We start from the raw sequence: 22,595 nt of genomic DNA, 5'->3' as shown, positions 1-22,595 counted from the left end.
AAAGAGCCTCAACATGAAAGATTCTCATCTACATTGAGTCAAAATTCAAGAAACTAAAATACTAGTCTTTGGAATTAATGTCTGAAGGCTAGTCAGACACTATGGTCACTAGTAGTGACCATCACTGCCCAAAAGAGCATTTGGGAAGCTCTCTGTTTCATTCAACCACCTAAGCTATCACCTAAGCCAATTTTCTCCACTAAAAGCCTACAACACCTATCCCAAGTTGGCCCACAGATTTCTTAGATCCCTTTTGATCCTCCATGCAGTAGAAAATCTTTTCCCGGCCACTGATTCCCTTTGTCCCACTGATTTGCAAAACAGGCTTCAATTCACTAATTCTTAAAGAATTCACTAAACCTTAAAGAACCAGTTCAGTTCAGTCGCTCAGTCATGTCCAACTCTTTACAACCCCATGAACTGCAGAACTCCAGGCCTCCCTGTCCATCACCAACTCCCTGAGTCCACCCAAACCTATGTCCATCGAGTCAATGAAGCCATCCAACCATCTCATCTTCTGTCATCCCCTTCTCCTCCTGTCTTCAGTCTTTCCCAGCATCAGGGTCTTTTCAAATGAGTCAGCTCTTCGCATCAGGTGGCCCAAGTATTGGAGTTTCAGCTTCAACATCAGTCCTTCCAATGAACACCCAGGACTGATTTCCTTTAGGATGGATGGGTTGGATCTCCTTGCAGTCCAAGGGACTCTCAAGAGTCTTCTCCAATGCCACAGTTCAAAAGCATCAATTCTTTGGCACTCAGCTTTCTTTATAGTCCAACTCTCACATCCATACATGACCACTGGAAAAACCATAGCCTTGACTAGACGGACCTTTGTTGGCAAAGTAATGTCTCTGCTTTTCAATATGCTGTCTAGGTTGGTCATAACTTTCCTTCCAAGGAGTAAGTGTCTTTTAATTTCATGGCTGCAATCACCATCTGCAGTGATTTTGGAGCCCAGAAAAATAAAGTCAGCCACTGTTTCCACTGTTTCCCCATCAATCTGCCATGAAGCAATGGGACCGTTAGGTAGTGACCAAATTTCAGCTTCAGCAATTTCAGAGTAGTTAAATCATTGTGTATATATGTGGAGAGAGATCTTATTTAGAAGTAACCAAATTATAATTATCTGTATTTCTAGTTTGCCCTCGGGAAATCCATACTACATTTACCAGCTCATGACTCTATTTCATTAGCAAACAACCATCCAGTGAATAATGTAATCATTTGGCACATAGTTTTTCTAGCACCCCTGCATTCCTGAGGGGCAACTGGAGAGAAAAGCATTTATCCTGTTTCATTGCAATTTCTTTTCTAATAAAAGGAGAACCTCTCTAGTTGTATTTAGTACTTTACTTGCTGTGACAACTCTGATGTGCATGTGACTTTCCTCATCACAGCCCATCTATTTGTTCAGTTCAGTTCAGGTCAGTTGCTCAGTTGTGTCCGACTCTTTGCAACCCCATGAACCGCAGCATGCCAGGCCTCGCTGTCCATCACCAACTCCCTGAGTCCACCCAGGGCCATGTCCGTTGAGTTGGTGATGCCATCCAACCATCTCTTCCTCTGTCATCCCCTTCTCCTCCTGCCCTCAATCCTTCCCAGCATCAGGGTCTTTTCATATGAGTCAGCTCTTTGCATCAGGTGGCCCAAGTATTGGAGTTTCAGCTTCAACATCAGTCCTTCCAATGAACACCCAGGACTGATTTCCTTCAGGATGGACTGGTTGGATCTCCTTGCAGTCCAAGGGACTCTCAAGAGTCTTCTCCAACACCACAGTTCAAAAGCATCAATTCTTTGGCGCTCAGCTTTCTTTATAGTCCAACTCTCACAACGATACATGAACACTGGAAAAACCATAGCTTTGACTAGATGGACCTTTGATGACAAAGTAATGTCTCTGCTTTTTAATATGCTGTCTAGGTTGGTCATAACTGTCCTTCCAAGGAATAAGCATCTTTTCATTTCATGGCTGCAATCACCATCTGCAGTGATTTGTAATTGGGCTATTTTTAACTGGGCTCTAACAATGCCTTAGCACCTTTTTTTCAAGAACCGTACTTCCTGGAAAGATTGATGTGTCATTTCCTTTTTGCAGAAATATCTCTAAGTCTAGTGCATTCATTTTCTTCAAGAAACATTTCTATATAAACTAGACAAAATGAAAAGTTCTGGTACCATCCTTGAATGTCATACCCTTGAGTGTCCACCCTCAAGTGTCACTGGGCTTTGCCATGTAGCCAGAGAGGCATCAACAACCACCAGCACCACAAACAAAACAACAGCTAATATTTATTGACTATATGTTATGTGCCAAGCAAGGTTCCAAGCATTAGCTCATGTAAACTCACCACAAACCCAGGTGCTCCTAGGAATAAATATTTTATCATTATCCATATTTTACAAGTGATGAAACTGAATCCCAAAGAGGCTGAGTACCTTGCCCAAGGCCATGCAGCTACAATGTGAGAGTGGGGATTTAAATTTGGTTAATGTGGCTTCAAAACTCATCTGTTTAAGCAACACCACCCCCAAGCCTAAACCAAAGGATCGTGAGCATTCCAAACATGGATAAAGACAAGCAGAGTATCCCACAAAGCAACAGCCTGCAAGTGGTCACGTATTTGTGGCTCATGACCTTAACCACAGCATATTTAAGTCTTCAACCCCAATCATACAGAGAGCCAAACTGAGCATGAAAACTAAATCTACATTGGACATAAAATAAAAAAGATTGTCCCCTAATACAGCCCTTTCAGGTTGAAAAAAATGAGAAATTGAGCTGCTAAAAGTTCATTAATAATGAATGAATAACAAAAGAAATCAGGAAAACAGCCTTCCTAGGATGCTATGATATTGATCCCAAACCACTGAGATGATGGAATGGTAGTGAAATCCTGAGATGCTGAATTCTATTGTGGGAGGAAGTTTTCTGCTTCCTATTTCCATTGTCCTTGAGCCTCACACACATATCAACATCATTCAGCTACAATTCTTTCCTGGGAGGACTGTCACACACCCAGAGAAAATTGAACATCTGAAACCTATATGCCATCTCTAGCAACAGTTATTTTTTTCTCCTTTGTGCTGTGTATACAAAATGCCAGAATCAGAACCCTGGACCCAGCTCACTTGAGCCATGTCTTCAAAACAAACCCACATTGGAAAAAAGAAGGTAACCTTTGAATTTTTTTGGTTTTCTCTCCCAATATTTGAAACTACCTATCAATGAGCAACAAGGAGAAATCTGCCATGAGCAGCTGACAACTTGTCTTCCACCTGCTATATCACAGTCCCATAAAATGCAGAATTCTTGAGCTTCACCTCCACACCTGTATTTGAATTTGTATAAGTGAGACTTTGAATCATATTTTTTTACAAGTCCCAGTTAATTGATGGGCCACCTAATTTGTAATTTGTAAACTAGCATTTTCACTAAAAGAATTCTCCACTACACTCAAGTGAAGAAATCACCACATCTGGTTCAGCCACAGAGAATGTGAGATTTTGGATGAAGTCCTTAATTGGCAGCAGTTGTAAATCCTTCATATATAGGAAGTATTTGTAAATCCTTCATACATATTTCATATATAGAGAAGGAGGTTGGTTTAGTTCAACTTGGATGATGTGGGCTTGCTCCTTTGTCAGAAAACTGATCACCTTGCTGATGTTTTAACATATCCATATGGGTCTGGTGTGGCCTGAACCTCAAAATGTATTTGTGGATATTTCCTCTCCCTTTATCTCCATGGTAGCCAGTGTTGATGTTCTAAATGCTTTAAGATTTTTTTTTTTTTTTTTGGCTCTCTCATGGCAAATGTAATGTCTTGTTTCTGCAATTATGACCCACAATTAAAGTTGCTTTGTCCTCCTCTGAATTCTTCTGCTCAGTTTGCTTTCTGTTCCAGTTAGGTTCCCTGCCAGATGGGCATGTGTGTTTGATCTTCAAACACATCAAACACATTTTCCTTTATCCTTGGATACCTGCCTCTTGTTCTCCCCATCTTGGCTTATGGTGAAGCAGCTTTTAGAGTTTAGGTCAGACACAGATCCTTGCTCTCCAAAGTGTGGTTGATCCATAGACCAGCAGCATCTACATGATCAGGGAGCTTGTTAGAAATGCAGGATCTCAGCCCCCGCCCCCAGTCTTTGCCTTGGAATCTTCATTTTCTTAAGACCCCAGGTGATTTGGTGAAGTGTTAGAGCACATCTCTAAATACCAAGGTTCATTAACCTGCAGGCTTATTACAAATGCAAGTTCCAAGGCTCTACTGCCAGCTCAGTGAATCAGGGGCCTGGGGACAGGGCTCTGGCACCTGAAGCATTAAAAGCCCAGGTGGAATCAAGTAAGATTTTGGTTTAGCAAAATCCTCCCCAGGGTCTGATTTAGGGACTGCATGACAGAGGACAGAGTCTACCTGCCACCTGTTTAGGGACACCTGGAACATCACCCCAAAGTTCCTCTAAGATTGAGAATACAGCTCCACTAGAAATCCCAAAAGCAGGCTGTTAGGGAATAAATCCTTCCTTTTCACTCTAGGCTTCTGAGCGAAGGAACTTGGGGTTCTCAAGTTCCAACCCTCAAGGAAAGTGACATCCTTGAGGAACCTGGTGAGTTAGTTCACCCATCACAGTGGTTCTCCAACTTGAGTGTATATGAGAATCCTCCAGAGGGGTCCTCTTGAGACCCCAGAGCCCTGCTCCCTTCTTTCCCTCCTTTCTGACTCAGAACCTGAGATTCCAACATGGAACTTTCCTGTCTTCCCAAGAGGCCTTGAATCTGCTTTTCTAACCAGCTCCAAGCCGTATTGATGCTGCTGATCTGTGGACCACACTTGGAACAGCAAAACTCCACTTAATAGCATCATTCCATGAAAGTGAAGTGGAAGGGTTGGACAGTTTCTTTTGTGCAGCCTGGAAAGTATAGTTGTCGTTGTTATTCATGTTGTTATTGTTCATGGACCACAGCCTTGCTGTAGTGTAGGGGCTTGTGTAACTCAATGAAGCTGGGAGCCACGCAGCGCAGGGCCACCCAAGACAGACGAGTCATAGTGAAAAGTTCTAACAAACTGTGGTTCACTGAAGGAGGGGATGGCAACCCATTCCACTCACCTGGACAACCCCAGGGCAGCATGGAACATGTAGGCCCAGACTCAATGGGCTTGTCTCATCTACAGCTGCAGAGCCCGCTGGCTTGGTGGAGCCCTGGGACCAGCTGTCTTTTGGGCAAAGGTGTCTGAACTGTGAATGCCTAGGGATGCTCTGCCAAATCAGCCACTTTTCTGCTTGTCCCTCAACTATAACACGTTATCCTTTAACAACCACTCCCCGTGCTTTTTAGGATCAGTTCTTCAGTTGGCAGGGTTTCCTCCATCGGTGATACTGCTGGGAGAACTGCAGGATATTCCAAAGGCTGCGTGAGTCGCACAGGATAATCCCCAACTGGCCAAAACGGGTGTGATGAGAATTTGGGAGTTGTCATGTAGAGTTTTGCAAGTTCTGTGAAGCTCTGCTTTGCCTTCCCTTGCAGTCCAAGAAGGTAGTGAACTTGAGCTTGAATGTGAAGCCCAGAGAACTCATTTAACACCTCCTCCAAATACATGCTTTTTAGAAAGGGGATATGAAGAGTGCTTTCCCTATGGATCCACTGCAATATGATTTGAAACCCCAAAACATCCCCCTTCCCAGGAAAAAGCACAGTCCATGATCCAGGTATAATAGTCATGGTAAAAGGAATGAAAATTAGAATTACATTTGTTAATCAATTTGAACTGTAGTAAAGAAGTTTTATCACTTACTTATTCTTACTACAGCCCCAGTTCTGCTAAAATGTATTAACATTGCAGCAGGTAGAAACAACTATTGGAAATCAAGTCCAACAGCCTGTAGATCAAAATCACAGTCCATAAAACCTGATGGAATTGGATACCTTTATAATGATATTTAACATCCTACAGAATGAGAATGGCTTTTTAAAAGGTCAAGGGAAGCAGTTTTGAAAGATTATGGATGTTCCCTCCTATCAACTCTGTTTATACATGAGCAGGCTCTCATTCATCCGGTCTAGCTGGCAGAGGCTGCCTTGCAGCACTGGGATCATCTTCCACTTCAAAGGTGTTTGCATCTATTACTTCACTTCATCACCTCAGCATCCTCTGCCCCTTTCCAAGAACAATTATTTTCCTCTACTTTTTATAGATCCTGAGAGGTTGAGAGCCTGGAACTCAGCTCAACCAACTCAACAGCTCCAGCCTTTTCCCATCAGACCGAGTTCTCCCTGGCACCTCATCAGGCTGACACCACCTTTGCTCCCCTCTTGTGCACAAAAGGGCTGCAGACACCCTTCCCCAAGATGCCTGCTTCTCTTGTCTTTCCTTCAGTGCCCTTTCCCAAGTGGACACACTTCTGCCTGTCAGCCTTTTCGCTTCTGCATTTTTAGATTCTCTCTTTTTCTCTGTCTGCCTTCCTCCCTCTCCTCTGTTTCTTCACCTCCTTGTAAATACTTCTTTGCAGTGCAGCTCTGTCTGTTAGACAAATCTCACCCAAAAATTCACAAGAGTCATGAATGAGTTCTACCCCCGAGTATCTGGCAGACTTAGAATTGGGAAGTTAACCAAAAGGGACTGAGTCTCTGACACTGAGACATTCAAGCATCCCGGAAGAGGCAGGTGACCTGCTGTCCCCTCCATCTGTGTCCACGGTGGAAGAGCCTCCTCTCTCCACCTGCCTGTGGCATTCAAGTCCACACAAGTGGGAATTGCAAGCAGGGATTTAGAAAGATGAAAGCCGTCCCGGCGGGTAAGGGGAAGAAATGCCGTCTGTCTGTGACTGGTACCGTGCAGCCATGCTGACGCGCCTCTTTGCATCACCCGCCCGCTTCTGCCTCTCTCCCCTCAGGCCGAAGCAGCAGGCCAAGATGGCGGAGTACTGCAGACTCATCTTCGGCGACGCCCTTCTCATGGAGCCGCTGGACAAGTACCCGGTAAGCGTTCTGAGCTCATCCAGCAGGAGCGCATGCCTCCCTATGACTGGGTTAGGGGGCTCCCTTAGCCCGCTCCGTGTGTCTGTCTCTTGCTGTGAGTCACGCAGTTGACCGTGAGCGCTCTGGCCAGGGAGGCTGGCAGGGAGCCCTTGAGGGGGGCAGACCCCCGTCTGACTCCTCCACTGCCCTCACCCTCCTCCACTCCCTGCCCCTCGAGAGCCAGCTGGGCCTGCAAAATCCCCACCACACCATCCGCCCACAGAGGGAGACCCAGGGCGCAGGCTCTGACCTCCAGGAACGTCACCGTGCCCCTGTGAAAGACGCGGGCCAGATAAACAGGAGTTGAAGGCGGTGCAGGGACATTCCAGCCTGCCCCTGCTGGCCACGCTTCTCTTTCTTGCATGTGCCCAGCAGAATCCAGGCTCTCTGTTGCTGTGGTCGTATCCCTGCTTCGGGAAGGAAAGCAGCAGAAAGATGGTCTCGTAGCCTCTTCCCTCCTCAGCCCCTTCCCCAGTCTCCACCCATCTCTCCTGTTTTCACACCAGTCCCCAGACTGGTTGCAAGTGAAGAATCGAGGACCCTCTTACAGGAGCTCATAGACTTTCTAAAAATAACCTGTCTTGAGACTTGCACACATGATCTCTGGTATAATATATAATAACCTTCTCATGGGAAATTGATTTTTCTCATTAGATGTACAAGCTGAATACACTAGAAAGAAGGCTTGCAAACAGCTTGAATCTCAGGGCAGTTGGTAAATCTGAAGCCACCCAGTCCACTTCTGCTGAGGCCAAGAAGATGTGCCACTTAACAGTCTCATGCCAGGATGGGGACTTTTCTGCTTTTAAACTGCATCATGTGAAAAGTGGGTTCTGATGAATTTCCCAGAAGCTCCTGCCTGTCTTTGCCATCTTCCTGGCAGGAGTCACACTGTAACTGGTTGCCATCCTTTGATAATCCAAGCCAAGGCCTTCCAATCTGTTCTAAATCAAAATAGTTGGATTCATGCTGCTAAGTCGCTTCAGTCGTGTCTGACTCTGTGCGACCCCATAGATGGCAGCCCACCAGGCTCCGCCGTCCCTGGGATTCTCCAGGCAAGAATACTGGAGTGGGTTGCCATTTCCTTCTCCAGTGCAAGAAAGGGAGAAGTGAAAGTGAAGTCACTTAGTCGTGTCCGACTCTTAGCGACCCCATGGACTGTAGCCTGCCAGGCTCCTCTGTCTATGGGATTTTCCAGGCAAGGGTACTGGAGTGGGGTGCCATTGCCTTCTCCGATTGGATTCATAGGGTCCATCAGAAAACTCATGAAACTTTAGGCTAGCAGGCCAAGTCACCCAATACATGTCTATGGCTGTATTCGTGTAGATTTCGTATGGAAAAATAAAGGGCACAGTATTTAAAATATACCTTTCATGTGAAAAAAGGAAGAGCTATGAACCAGCCCCTACATAAGATATTTTAATGAGCTGTGTTGAAGGTAGTAAAGAACAATCTAGAAGCTTGTGGTAGCTAATGCAGTCCTTGGGTTGGGGGAGAGAATCTGAAAGGAAAGGCCAGTGTTTTTAAAAGAATGTGCGTTTCTTTCTGTTAGTTGGAGTCTGGAGTTCCCCTTCCAAGTCCTATGGATTTAATGTACAAAATTTTGGTGAAAAATAAGAAGAAATCACACAAGACGTCAGAAGGAAGTGGCAAAAAGAAGCTCTCAGAACAAGCTTCCAACACATACAGCGACTCCTCCAGTGTGTTTGAGCCCTCATCCCCAGGAGCCGGTGAGGGGCTGGTAGACTCTCATTTCTCTGTTATGTGTGGGTTTAAGAACTGCTGCTCTGGAGGTAACTTAGAAGGACTTTTAACATTTCTGCCTGGGCACAGTAAACTGTGTTGGTTTTCTATTTCTGTTTTAAAGCCAGTGGTTTAAAACTGCACAAACATATGCGTCCCCAGTTCTGAGAGGCAGAGGCCCACGTGACCTCACCAGGCTAAATTCCAGGCATTAGCAGGGCTGCCTCTCTTTCTGGAGCTTGAGGGAATCTTATTCCTTGCACTTTCAGCTGCCAGAGGCCACCCACATCCATTGGCTCATGCCCCCCTTCCTCCACGTTCAAAGCCAGCAAGGTCCTATCTCACTTCTGTCACCATGTCTCCCTAGGACCACAGTTGGAAAAGGTCCTCTGCTTTTAAGAACTCACTTTACGGTTGGGCCTATCCAGATAATCCGGAATAATTTCTCCTGCTTCAATGTCCTTAACCTAATCTCATCTGCAAAGTCCCCCAGGCCGTGTATTCACAGGACACAGGAGATGTTCACGGACATGGGCATTTAGGGGAGGTCGCCATATAAGCCAAATAATCTCTGGAGGAGCCAGGTGATTTTAAGCTTCTCAGGACAGTGATCCCTTGACATTAACTACAGATCTGGACACAAGATGTTCACCAAATGCATTCTCATTGTTGAAGAGTTCTGAGTCATTCAGTTCATCCATATTTTCCAGAACTCTTTTAAAATGTAAATGGTAAGGTTACTTGAATTATCTACCAGAGCTACTAGATGATGTTTAGTATCATTTATTTTCATATTAGAATTAAGTTGAAATAGACTTTTGTGATTGATGAAAAAAGAATTCAAAGCAGTCATCCATTTCCTTTGCATTATTTGTCATTTAGTCTAAGCTCTTTTCCAGTTCTAGTCAGAATCTTGGCAGTCTGAAAAGATCTGAAGTGATGGCATTATGAAGATCTCCTGATTGCAGGCTGAATATGTGAAGCAAACTTTAAGCTTGAATCTAGAAAGTTCTTCAATAAAAATTTAGCTAACATTGGGACAATGGCTTTGGAAAAGTGTTTGGCAGCATCTACAGAAGCTAAACTGAACAGATGCATATGAAGCCCCTGTGCCCCAGAGAATTCCATTCCTAGGTATATAGCCAACAAAAATGCATGTAGACGTTCACCAAGAAATATGGACAAGAACTGCTTAACACAGCACTATTCAGAATAGCACATCAGCAGATAAATACGTTGGGCAATATTCACCTCATGGAATAATGTGTAGCAGTCACACATTAACATGTGCACACAACAACATAGATGAGTCTCACTTAGAAATATATTTAGAAATATAATGTTGAGGAAAAGAAGTCAAATGCAAAAGTAAGTATCTACTGTCTGATCCCATTTATATAAAGTACAAAGATGGCAGAACTAACCAGGACTTTTAGAGGTCAAGAGAGGGTTACTCCTGGTGAAGGAGTGGCTGGAAGGGACCCCAGGAGGCTTCTGAACACTGGTTATATTTTGTTTGCTGATCTGGGTTCCATTTCCTAAGCTCTATTTATGTGCTGTACACATGTGGTATGCATACTTCTCTGTATATCTATCATATGTCAATTAAAAGATCTAAAAATAATTTTAAAAAATTAAAATATAAACTCTAGGTAAATCAGGAAAGAAAAAGATTGATCAAGAGCCCGATTTATCTTTTCTTCTATTTTTCCATCATAGTTACCAATTACTTTTATTGTTTACATTAAAATCCTTGTCCACAGACATTATGTAATTCCTAGAAAGATTTTTTTTTTTTGGTAGTTTTAAAAAATGTGTTTAAAACATAACTACACAATTCTGATTCTTTTTTGAAAAATAACTTCTATTCTCAGTGAGAATGTTCTTTTTGAAGTTTTGGAAAGCAAGTCACTAACAGGCCACCGATTTCCCAGCATGATTCTATCCCTTGAGTAAACCAAGTAAACCAAGTCTTCCCTTGTGTGTGGGAGCTTGTTGTTTTACCATCTGCCTTCGCCAGTTCTCTCCCTGTTATTAACTGGATGCATAACACAAATGACGATTTTTACAGGCGATGAACATTATTGCTTAATTCAGAGAAAGAGCCACAATTTGTTAGTAATTCAGTGGATTTCCTAAACTAGCCCCATATTCTGTTGTGCAATCTTTATTTATTGTGATGGAAATTTTTTGACATTTATATACATGGGTAGACCCCTGAATAAAGACCACTACTAATTTGCCATTTGGCTTGTAGATGTGCTCAGTATTGGGAACTCAAGTAACTTGAAAAACTTGAAATATTTCTTATACCAAAGCTAATCTACTTTTCTTAGCACCTATTGGCGAGACCTTTCCTCAAGAGATCCAGCCCTTTGCCTGTATGCTTGTCTTAAAGAACTAGGATAATTTATTATAACTATTGCACAACAGGATTCCTCCAAGTTCCCTCCAAAAACTAAGGGAGAAACCAGGGCCTTGCTCATAGAGTAAAGGATGACAAATTCTTTCTTTCCCACATAAACCAGAGAATGGCATGATCATTTGAAATTCTGGTGTGTTGTACCATGAAGCACACTTAAATTACTTAATAAAAAGAACCTCTTCTTTAATTTAAAAAAAAAAAAGTAGTTACCAAAACTTGAGACAATAAATTTGACTATAAGAAATTTTGCGTCAACCTCTTAAAAGAGTGTATCTCTATAGAATAAGCAATGTTTTCTATTCAAAGTGGAATTGATTCACCTTTATTAACTAACATAATATTAGCTTCATAAAACAGTTATATGTGGCTTTCTTTAACAAACAAGCTGTAAATAATAAACCATGTTGGTCCCAGACAACTTTTTCCTCTAAAGATTATTTCATGAATACTTTGCCCACTGCTCTGGTTGTCAGCCAAATGAAATCATTAATAAGCTTCTTGGAGGCACTGGCAGTGTCCTTTACAGAGCCGGAGCGGGGGAGTTCACTTACGATGGCAGGAAGGGGAGGTACTGGCCCATGTAAGCTGCCTCATTGTTGAGCCAAGATTGCCCTCTACTGGGCTTATTATGCTATTGCACTGTCTGGACACGACGTCAAATCAAACAATTTAGAAGTATGCTTTCATTACTTTTTACTTGAAAATCTTGCTATGTAACTGATATCACTGGGTCTAACTGAATCCCAGAGCTGTGAAGAACATAATGCTGCATGCCAATATGACTCTTTAAGTATGTAATGATGATTAAGGATGTAAATATCCACCTAAACTTTGGAGAGAAAAACAATCTACTGAAATGACAGCATATTGGCTAAATATGAAACTGCATGGGATCTGATTGAGGGAGGTTCCCATGCATAATTATTTTAAGAGTTCACCCATTTTATTTTGCCCTTTTAAATAGAATATGCCATTTGTAAACATACATGGACGGTTTAGACAACATGCCTGTGTGCCTGCTAAGTTGCTTCCGTCGTGTCCAACTCTTTGTGACCCCGTGGACTGTAGACCACCAGACTCCTCTGTCCGAGGGATCCTCCAGGCAAGACTATTAGAGTGGGTTGCCATGCCCTCCTCCAGGGATCTTCCCAACCCAGGGATCGAACCTGCATCTCACATCTCCTGCATCAGCAGGCAGGTTCTTTACCATTAGTGCCACCTGGGAAGCCCTTAGACAACAATGCCTCCATCAAATAAGCCTGCAAGCAAATCACAGGATACAGTTGGTACCTTACAGTTCTAGAGAATCGGGTTGCTGCTATAGCCCCCGTTCCTGTCCCAGCTCTTGTCCTCTACTTCTACTTCCGTGAGGCCCTCTCTGGCCAAGGTCCCTGAGCGCTAGCCAAGAATCACATGAAGAGTTAGGGCTGAGAAGAAGAGGGAAAGATGGAAAAGTGATAGCTTATCTGTTTTAGGGTCATAGAGACCCTGAAAGAGGATGTATACATCAAGATGGGATATGTGCCCCAGAGAGAGCTAACTGTATAAGATGCCATATGCTTTGCAAAACATAGATAAAAATGCTAAGACAAGCATCTTTTATAGAGTTTGGAGATTTCACACATCAAATTTAGAAAAAAAATTCAAACCCAGTATAACCCTCTATAATTAATACAATTTAAATATCCAAAAGGATAATTTTATTGAAAGGCCAACTTTCAAGGAAATGTTTGATAAATGCACATGTCACAAGTGCTTCAAACCTGTAATTGCTTCTTTACTTCATGATCTGTTATTAAAATTTGACAGGAGAAGCTGATACAGAGAGTGACGATGATGACGATGATGATGACTGTAAAAAGTCTTCAATGGATGAGGTAGGTTTCTAGGGCTTGACTTCTGATCTCAGAGACTTTCCACCAACTTGCCATTCCAGTCCGCTCGCTCTGAATGTAGTTCCTGGTCACCTTCTGCCATCTAGTGGTAAAAATAGTTTAAAACTGAAAATGCAAAATTGATCACTAAACCAAGTATTGTGTTAAGCAAAGTTCTCTCTAAGGAACAGTTTTGCTGAGAGTGTCTTTCATCAAATGTAGTATCTTGAGGGTGAATTCAAAATTTGTAATCTCCATCTTCCCACTTCAGTGTTTGAGGCAGTTAAATGGATTGTCAATGGTCCAAAGTCCAGAGAAGACATGAGGTTTGGAGAAATGTTTGTAAATATGACATTAATTTCCTCGTGGTGATTTTGACCTTTGTTTGGCTGCCTTGGCTTGTAGGATCTTAGTTTCCTGACTAGGGGTTGAATCCAAGCCTCGACAGTAGAAGCCTGGGGTCTAACCCCTGGACCTTCATGGAATTCCCCATTCTTATAATTTTGGAACCACTAGAGATTTCTGCTGAATATTTGGGTATATTTAATATTTAGAAGCTCAAGTTTCCCCAAATAACTTCATCAGCTCAGAAATATTAATTGCACAGACTCTAGAAGCAAATCAAGGATAGGTCAACTGAAATTTTAAAACTTTTAGCAGGAGTCCTGTTCAAAAAATTTATACTGAATCTGCTTTCAAACATATTGAAAAGTATGTCTCGGTAGTTGTAGCTTTACGATTTAATTAATAAAGATAAATAACAAATAATAAGCTGTTCTGACATGATGTTCTTCCTCTTCTAATTATTTCCTTTAATGTAGTCTAAATTCTTAATTATGTTTCCCCCACTAAATTTCAACTTAATACCCAGAAGGAAAACTATTACAAAGTAGCTTTTCCTGAGAATTATTTCAATTGTGTAAACTTTTTATCAGTAACTTTTGATCATTTTAAAACTATCTTACTAATTGGATGACCATTTACAAATGGATATTTCCTAATTAGCATTTAATCTGAGTCTTGCTACAGAAGTTTTCAAAAGAAACCTTATCTCCATTGTATTCTGCCTTCTAAAAGTGGGAGAAAATGTTAAATCAGCCTACAGAGGTCTGCCCATATCGGTACTGCAGTATAGGCTTTCTTCTTTATTAAAAGCTTTATCAAAATGGTATTAATATAATAGCTAATATTAGCTAAAGTAACATGAGGCTTTAATATGCCAGGCACTGTTCTGAGCTCTTTCACATAAATTGACACACTTAATAATCACAAGAATTCTATATGTTATTGAGACTAATTTTTTCCTGATTTTATAGGTGAGCAAACTGAGGCACAGAGCAGTTAAGTAACTTGCCCAAGACTGCAGAATTTCTAAGTGGTGGGCTTGGGATTTTAAATCAGACATTCTGGCTCTAGAACCGAGCACCTGACCTTCTATATATTGTTATGTAGTCACTAATTCGTGTCCGACTCTTTGTGACCCCATGGACTGTAGCCCACCAGGCTCTTCTGTCCATGGGATTTCCCAGGCAAGAATACTGGAGTGGGTTGCCATTTCCTTCTCCAGGGGCTTTTCCCAACCCAGGGATCTAACCTATCTTCTCCCACATTGCAGCCGGATTCTTTACCACTGAGCCACCAGGGAAGATGCATTGTGCTGCTTGCTTAATAGGCACCCAAGAGCTAGGAAGGGAGGTTGTCCTCCCCAACCCACTTTCACTGGTGGCCCTTTTTAATAACAATTTTCCATTCATCCAGTGGTCACCTACATACTCATTTTCGTATTGTATGATGACTTCTTTTTTAACTATTTTATTGATTTGTTTGGCTGTGTCAGGTCTCAGTTGTGGCCTGCAGGATCTTGGTTGTGTCAGAGGGAGTATTTCCTGGCAGCGGACAGACTTTCTAGTTGCAATTCAGGAGCTCCAGGGTGAGCGGGCTTCAGCAGTTGCGGGGAATGGGCACAGTGACCCCTGGCATGTGTTGTACAATGAATTCTTGATATATTAACTTCAAACATCACCTGCAGACTCCCTGCTTTGACAGATGAGACACAGCTCAAGGCTTCTTCGGCTTTGCTGTGCATGTGAGTCACCTTAGTAAATTACAGATTCTGGTTCAGGAGGGTTGAGAGGCTGCTCTCTCGTGAGCTTTCCGGTGGTACTGATGCTGCTGGTACTGGGTGCTCGGGGAGCCGCCCAGAGACCTTCCTCCTCCCACCCCTCACTGTGAGGTGCTGCTTTTCCTTTCTCCTCTAATCCATTTTCTGTTGGAAATAATTGTTTTCAGAAAAGGAGTGATCCTTTTCTGCCCTCATGGGTCATTTGATCATTGCCCTGGGAAAACAACCCTCACTAACATAATGCTGACTCTGGGAACATTATTTTTACTCCTGCTTCCAGGGGACCGCAGGGAGCGAGGCCATGGCCACAGAAGAGATGTCTAATCTGGTGAACTATATCCAGCCAGTCAAGTTCGAGACATTTGAAATTTCAAAAAGTAAGTTTTCCCTGGAGAAAAACCCCTAGTGTAGTATATAACGAGTATATTATACACACAAGATAATTAGACCAAAAAAAATTACCCTTATTAGAACTATTCTATGAGGTTTTTAATATATGCATGTCTTTACTATCTGATTTTTATATATCTAAATAAACATACATGGTAAGTAGCTTCATCATGTCCAACTCTTTGAGACCGTATGGACTGAAGCCCGCAAGGCTCTTTTGTCCATGAGATTCTCCAGGCAAGAATACTGGAGTGGGTTTCCATGCCCTTCTCCAGGGGATCTTTCTGACCCAGGGATCAAACCAGAGTCTCTTAAGTCTCCTGCATTGGCAGGCAGGTTTTTTTTACCACTAGGGCCACCTGGGAAGCCCCAAATATACATAAGTATATATTTATATATATTGTATACATCCATATAACCATATGAGAACATATTCCATGATATTATCCCCAAATTCTTAATAGACCTACAGGCTATACATGATTATCTAAAAGATACTAGACCAGAGTACAGTTAATTAAGGATTTTACATTGTTTTTCATTCATGACCACACAGTGCAATTATATAAATGACATGTTGAAATAAACTATTTAGCCATCCTTTAAAAGGAAGCAGAGACTTCATGGATCCTGATAAATAGAAATGGAACCAAATCAACTGACCCACATTTCATTTGTTCAGCCTATGCTTTATATACTTAGGGGAATATATAATTAACTTACAATCACTTGATGTTTTACTTCATCCAACAACCCATCTATATTGGATGCAAATTATATATATATACATCAACTTTCCACCACCTAGAGAAAGGAGCCCTTTTATCAAAGTGCTCAGTCATGTCTGACACTTTTTGCAGCTCCGTGGACTACAGTCCACTGGGCTCCTCTGTTCATTGAATTCTCCAGGCAAGAATAGTGAAGTGGATAGCCAGTTCCCTTCTCCAGGGATTGAACTGGGGTCTCTTGCATTGCAGGAAGATTCTTTACTGTCTGACTTGCCAGAGAAGCCTGACTTCCAATAAGATTTAGACATAAAAATTTCAACAGTTTTTTTTGATGTTATAATTACTAGTCTTCTTACCACAAGCTGTGAAACATCCTATAAAGTAGTTATTTTTGTATTACTATAACTGTCTTTGGCTGTTAAATGTTTGCTTGATTCATGATTCAAAAGCTCCCAGGCAAGTAGCCAAACTGAGAAGGAACTGGTACATTTAGGACCTTAAGAACCTGATAACAACAGCACCAGCCAAAGATTTACAAACGAGTACTTTCTCCTTGTATTTTATATCATTTTCTCACTTTTTTTTCCAAAGAACACTGCACATAGTTTACAAAGAACCTATTAAAGTGACTTAATTTTAATTAACAGCTGTGCTTGAAATATTCATATGAAAGTAGAATTTTGATGGACCAAAATAAGAGAAGCAAGTGTTTCCTTTAGAGTTGATTAAATTGGGGAAGGTGAAGAGGTGGATAAAGGAGGAATGTGGGAATGACTAGGAAGAAAAATGAGGCTTTAATTATGGAAAATGGGCATCAAAGAGGGAACAATGCCTAACGGTAACTCAGTTTAAATCACTGAGCTCCAAATGACATGTCTTTATATGTAGCAGTATGATTTCTAGTTGGAAAGAGGTCAGAGAAGCTGTTTGGCTCTTTGCCTTTCTAAAGTAAGATGACTTCTTTTGGTTTCTCTCACTCTAATTGGAAGCTTGGCTTTCGCTTTCAAGATGTTGCTCTGTGTCCAAGAATATTGAGACCTTCTAGGACATTCACCTCTGTGGCCCCCAACATGTAATCTAAAAATGAGGCCATCTGACTGGAAAATGTTCAAGGATCCTTCTGCTTTAAAATAACAAAATTCCAAGGTCACATTAGTTGTTTCAACCAAAAGGGTACCTGCAAGCTTGAGGTGATGACAATATGGAGTCGAGTGAAGATAGTCAGCGTCTGGCAGGAATGTACATGTGGTCGTGGTCTGTATTGTTATTTCTCAGTGATGGCTTCAAGAAACCAGTCTGAATGGATTTAGAACAAAAGGTCCTCTTTTGACAAATTAGCTTACCTGGCCACACTCTCCACATCTAAAATTCATTTTCCAACACTGAGGACACTGTGTCCCTAACTTGCACAACACCTAACCAGGTAGCAAATATTAGAATACACAACTAAGACTGAAAATTAAAATTAAAACAAAATTAAATATAAAGGTTATTTGAGGGTCTTTGCCCTCAGTTTCATGGGACATTTGCCTACTTCTTATGTGCTATTATTTATAACACTGAATTTTATTTCTCACTTTTTTTGTTGTCATTAACACAGAAAGAAATAGAAGCTTCGAAATGTCTTCCTTTGTGGAAACCAAAGGTCTTGAGCAACTTACAAAGTCTCCGGTGGAATTTGTTGAGTATCCTTGATTTGACGGACGTGTGCCGAATTGACATTAATGAAGTCTTGTGCTATTGGTTTAATTTTTGTTTTTAATAAGGAAAAGGTGCATGAAATGGCTAAAGTCTGTCACTTGGGAGTGATAAATAGTTTCAGGTTTCATATGCAATGGTGAGAGGGATAGTCTGGCCCATGGAAGAGAACTGGCCTTGGAGTAAAGGAAGATTTCAAGGTTACCTTCACACTATCAAGCTCTTTATCCCTTGGAAATTCCAAGTCTTCTCACCTGTAAAACGGAAATGATGATACCAGCTTTGTGGCTTGCTGTTTGGGTTAGGGATCACATATATAAAATGTGTGTGTGTACTTTATACATAGGTAAAATATGATGTACATAAAGTGTATATTATATATATAATAGAGACACCTTTCTGGTGTCTCACATGCTTACATGTAATAGACGTCCAATCAAAAAAATAGTTGGGATGATGAGGATATAAATATATATTACTAATAATATAATAATATATAATATATATAATTAATATATATTACTAATAATGGCTTTGTTGAGACTCCTGATGGCAATTTTTTATTTTATTCCTTAATTAAAATAAAATGGCACAAACATTTGAATTTTTTTCATAAAATTAGTATTAAATGTCCTAGTTATATAAAAGAAAAAAACTCATCTTTAAAGTTCATTAACAATAGGAAAGGAAACAGATGTAAACTCTATAAACAAAGTGACGATAGACATAATCATTAGTAATCAATAAGTACTAACTACATGATAGACCTTTGTTATGTCTTAGTGTAATCCTCACAACAGCCCTATGATGTAGGAATCATATATCTTTTATAGATGAAGAAACTGAGGCACAGAAAAGGGAAATAACTTGTCCTAGATCATACAGCTAACAAGTTTCAGAATTAAATTTCAAACCCTCTTTGGCCTAAGTCCCCTGTCAAGCCCAGAACCTGAGCTAACCTCTACCAAACTTGGTAGTGTGTGTGTGTGTGTGTGTGTGTGTGTGTGTGTGTGTGTGTGCGCGCACGCACGCTCAGTTGCTCAGTCATGTCTGATTCTTTGCAATCCCATGGACTGTAGCCTGTCAGGCTCCTATGTCCATGGGATTTTCCAGGCAAGAATACTGGAGCAGGTTGCATTTCCCACTGCAGGGGATCTCCCCAACCCAGAGATCTAACCGATGTTTCTTGCATTTCTTGCATTGGCAGGAGGATTCTTTAAAGCTTGGTAATAGCAATAGTTAATTGTGTTTTAAAGACATAGCATCATTCAGTAACTAAAAGGTTCTCAGGATGGAAAACTGATAATGGTAGGAATCAAAATATGAGTCAAAATCTTCTGTGCTGTATTAACCTTGTTATCAATCATAAAGAGTACCATAGTTTTGGCAAAGAGCATTCCCTGAGAAGGTTAAGAAAATGAGCAGAGAGCATTTCAAAAATAGCTGTACAGGTCATGTTATCTGCTTCTGCCAAGCACAATATCATCCTGTCCTGTGATTCGCTACATTCGGATTTCCTTTTATGTCCTTAACCACTAAGCCAGTCCTTAATGATCTCCAAAAAATTGCATTGACTCAACCATTTTTGCTGCTTCATTAGTTTTTGTCCACAAGGCTCTGCAAAGATGATGCTCCATTTGTATTATAAAAGCACATTTATTCTGTTTGTTCAGAAAGCTTTTTACATATTTCACTCACTAGTTCAATGAGATTATCCATCTTTAATTCATTTCCCCCTCAGAGAAAGATGGGAAGCAGCTTCTCTGATGGGAAGCAGCAGTTAATATTATTGGCTAATTCTTTTTGTAATTGTATTCACTACTTAACATGATGGTCCAGATATAACAAAATGCAGCTTAGCAGGATATATCCAAAGGGAACACGCGTGGATTCATCCAACTATATGCCTCAGCTCTTCTGGAATGCAGGCTGCCAAATGGTTGCCCTTAATTTCCAAACAGTGGGTAAGTCGCACAGTTAGTATTCATTTCTATCCTATAAAAGCCACATTTCCAAGTGTCTGAAAACCATCCCAAGGAGGAGAAAGACTGCCAGACTGGATTGAAAGAACAAACAAATCACATTTTCGTAAAGAAAATATGATTACAAAAAAAGTCAAATTTTGAATATTGAGGAATTATCTCTGATAGTTTATTGATGTCTTTATTTTGATTTTACTTATTTTCAAACAAATTTTTACACTTTTAAAAGTAATACACATTTATTCTAAAAAATATTATAAATTAAAATAAGTATAAAGAAAATAATAAAACTTCCAGGAATGTTACCACTCAGAGATTCTCTCAACATTAACAATATGCATGCTTTTTCACTTAATACCTTGTTAAAATATATATCTTCATATATATTTAAATATTATGTGGATACATGAATTTTAATGGCTGTATATTAAGTACACCTCAGAATTAACTAAAGCACATTTCCTATCACTGAACTTTAGGACATTTTTTTTTTCTGCTATAAATAATGCCCTGAGAACAGGCTGAAATATAAATTGTCAAGTTTATCTCTTAATGTTCTTTTGGAAAAGTTCCTAAAATAGAATTAAAAGAAGTGAAAGTTTTAAGAACCTTTGTACAGGGCCAAATTGTACATCAAAAATGTGGCACGAGATTTCTTCTCAATCAGCAATGTAGGATATGTTTTTCCTTCACATTTGTGATCTTGGTTAAGTATTATTATTAAATAATAGTAATACTCAGACAAATATCTCCTTGTTCTTTTTCATTTCATTTCTTTGAGTGTTGAAGTTGAACATTGTAAGTTTGTGTTTTTATTTTTATTGTTGTTAAGTCGCTAAGTCTGTGCAACTCTTTGCAACCCCATGGACTGCAGTACCCCAGGCTGTCCTCCACTCTCCTCACTGTCCACTGTCCTCTGTTATCTCCTGGAGTTTCTCAAATTCATGTTTGACTTACACTATTTCCTGGAGTTTGCTCAAATTCAAATTCATCATAGTCTGTGATGCTATCTAACCATCTCCTCCTCTGCTCCCCTTCTTCTTTTGCCTTCAGTCTTTCCCAGCATCAGGGTCTTTTGCATTGAGTCAGCTCCTCCATCAGGTGGCCAAAGTACTGGAGCTTCAGCTTCAGCATCAGTCCTTCCAATTAATATTCAGGACTGATTTCCTTTAGGATTGACTAGTTTGGTGTCCTTGCAGTCCAAAGGACTCTCAGTTCTTTGGCACTCAGCCTTCTTTATGGTCCAACTCTCACATCCATACATGACTACTGGAAAAACCATAACTTTGACTATATGGACCTTTGTCAGCAAAGTTATGTCTCTGCTTTTTAATATGCTGTCTAGGTTTGTCATGGTTTTCCTTCCAAGGAGCAAGTATCTTTCAATTTCATGGCTGCAGTCACCATCTGTAGTGATATTGGAGCCCAAGAAAAGCAAATATGTCACTGTTTCCACTTTTTCCCCTCTATGTGCCATGAAGTGATGGGACTGGATGCCATGACCTTAGTGTTTCAATGTTGAGCTTCAAGCCAGACTTTTCAGTCTTCTCTTTCACTTTCATCAAGAGGCTCTTTAGTTCCTCTTCACTTTTTGCCAGTAGAGTGGTACCATCTGCATATCTGAGGTTGTTGATATTTCTCCCAGCAGTTCTGACTCCAGCTTGTGATTCATCCAGCCTGACATTTCACATGATGTACTCTGCATATACTTTAAATAAGCAGGATGACAATATATAGCTTTGTCATACTTCTTTCCCAAATTTGAAGCAGTGAGTTTCCATGACTGGTTCTAACTGTTGCTTCTTGACATACATACAGGTTTCTCAAGAGATAAGATGGTCTGGTACTGCCATCTCTTTAAGAATTTTCCATAGTTTGTTGTGATCCACACAGTCTAAGGCTTCAGCATAGTCAATGAAGCAGAAGTAGATTTTTTTTTTTGGAATTCTCTTGCTTTCTCTATGATCCAATGAATGTTGACAGTTTGATCTCTGGTTCCTCTGCCTTTTCTAAACTCAGCTGGTACATATGAAAGTTCTCAGTTCACATACTGCTGAAGCCTAGCTTGAAGGATTTTGAGCATAAACTGACTAGCATGTGAAATGAGCACAATAGTACAGTAGTTTGAACATTCTTTGGCATTGCCTTTCTTTGGGGTTGAAATGAAAACTGACCTTTTGTAGTCCTCTGGCCACTGCTTAGTTTTCCATATTTGTTGGCAGATTGAGTGCAACACTTTAACAGCATCCTTTTTTAGAATTTGAAATAGCTTACCTGGGATGCCATTACCACCACTAGCTTTGTTCATAGTAATGCTTCCTAAGGCCCACTTGACTTCACACTCTAGGATATCTGGCTCTAGGTGAATGATCACACTATCATGGTTTTCCGGGTCATTAAGACTTGTTTTGTACAGTCCTTCTGTGTATTCTTGGCACCTCTTCTTAATCTCTTCTGCTTCTCTTAGGTCCTTACCATTTCTGTCCTTTATTGTGCCCATCCTTGCATGAAATATTCCCATGATATTTCCAATTTTCTTGAAGAGATCTCTAGTCTTACTCATTCTATTGTTTTCCTCTGTTTCTTTGCATACTTCATTCAAGAAGGCCTTCTTA

The 22,595-nt window shown here is 40.7% G+C and overlaps 1 protein-coding gene across 1 annotated transcript in view; it reads left to right on the top strand.

The window, feature by feature from the left end:
* The window catches only part of PLCB1 (phospholipase C beta 1), an 859,183-nt gene that overhangs the window by 679,070 nt on the left and 157,518 nt on the right, over window positions 1–22,595 (top strand). Inside the window, exons 13-18 of the mRNA XM_081559124.1 lie at window positions 6,895–6,979; window positions 8,571–8,748; window positions 12,996–13,063; window positions 15,463–15,559; window positions 17,901–17,985; window positions 19,838–19,962. Coding sequence (XP_081415250.1) covers window positions 6,895–6,979; window positions 8,571–8,748; window positions 12,996–13,063; window positions 15,463–15,559; window positions 17,901–17,985; window positions 19,838–19,962 — 638 coding nt within the window. The remainder of the gene's footprint in view (window positions 1–6,894; window positions 6,980–8,570; window positions 8,749–12,995; window positions 13,064–15,462; window positions 15,560–17,900; window positions 17,986–19,837; window positions 19,963–22,595) is intronic.

The sequence above is a fragment of the Giraffa tippelskirchi genome, chromosome 13 (genome assembly GCF_054371585.1).
Source record: "Giraffa tippelskirchi isolate mGirTip1 chromosome 13, T2T-mGirTip1v1.2.pri, whole genome shotgun sequence".
Taxonomy (NCBI): domain Eukaryota; kingdom Metazoa; phylum Chordata; class Mammalia; order Artiodactyla; family Giraffidae; genus Giraffa; species Giraffa tippelskirchi.
This window is presented reverse-complemented; position numbering and strand designations above follow the sequence as displayed.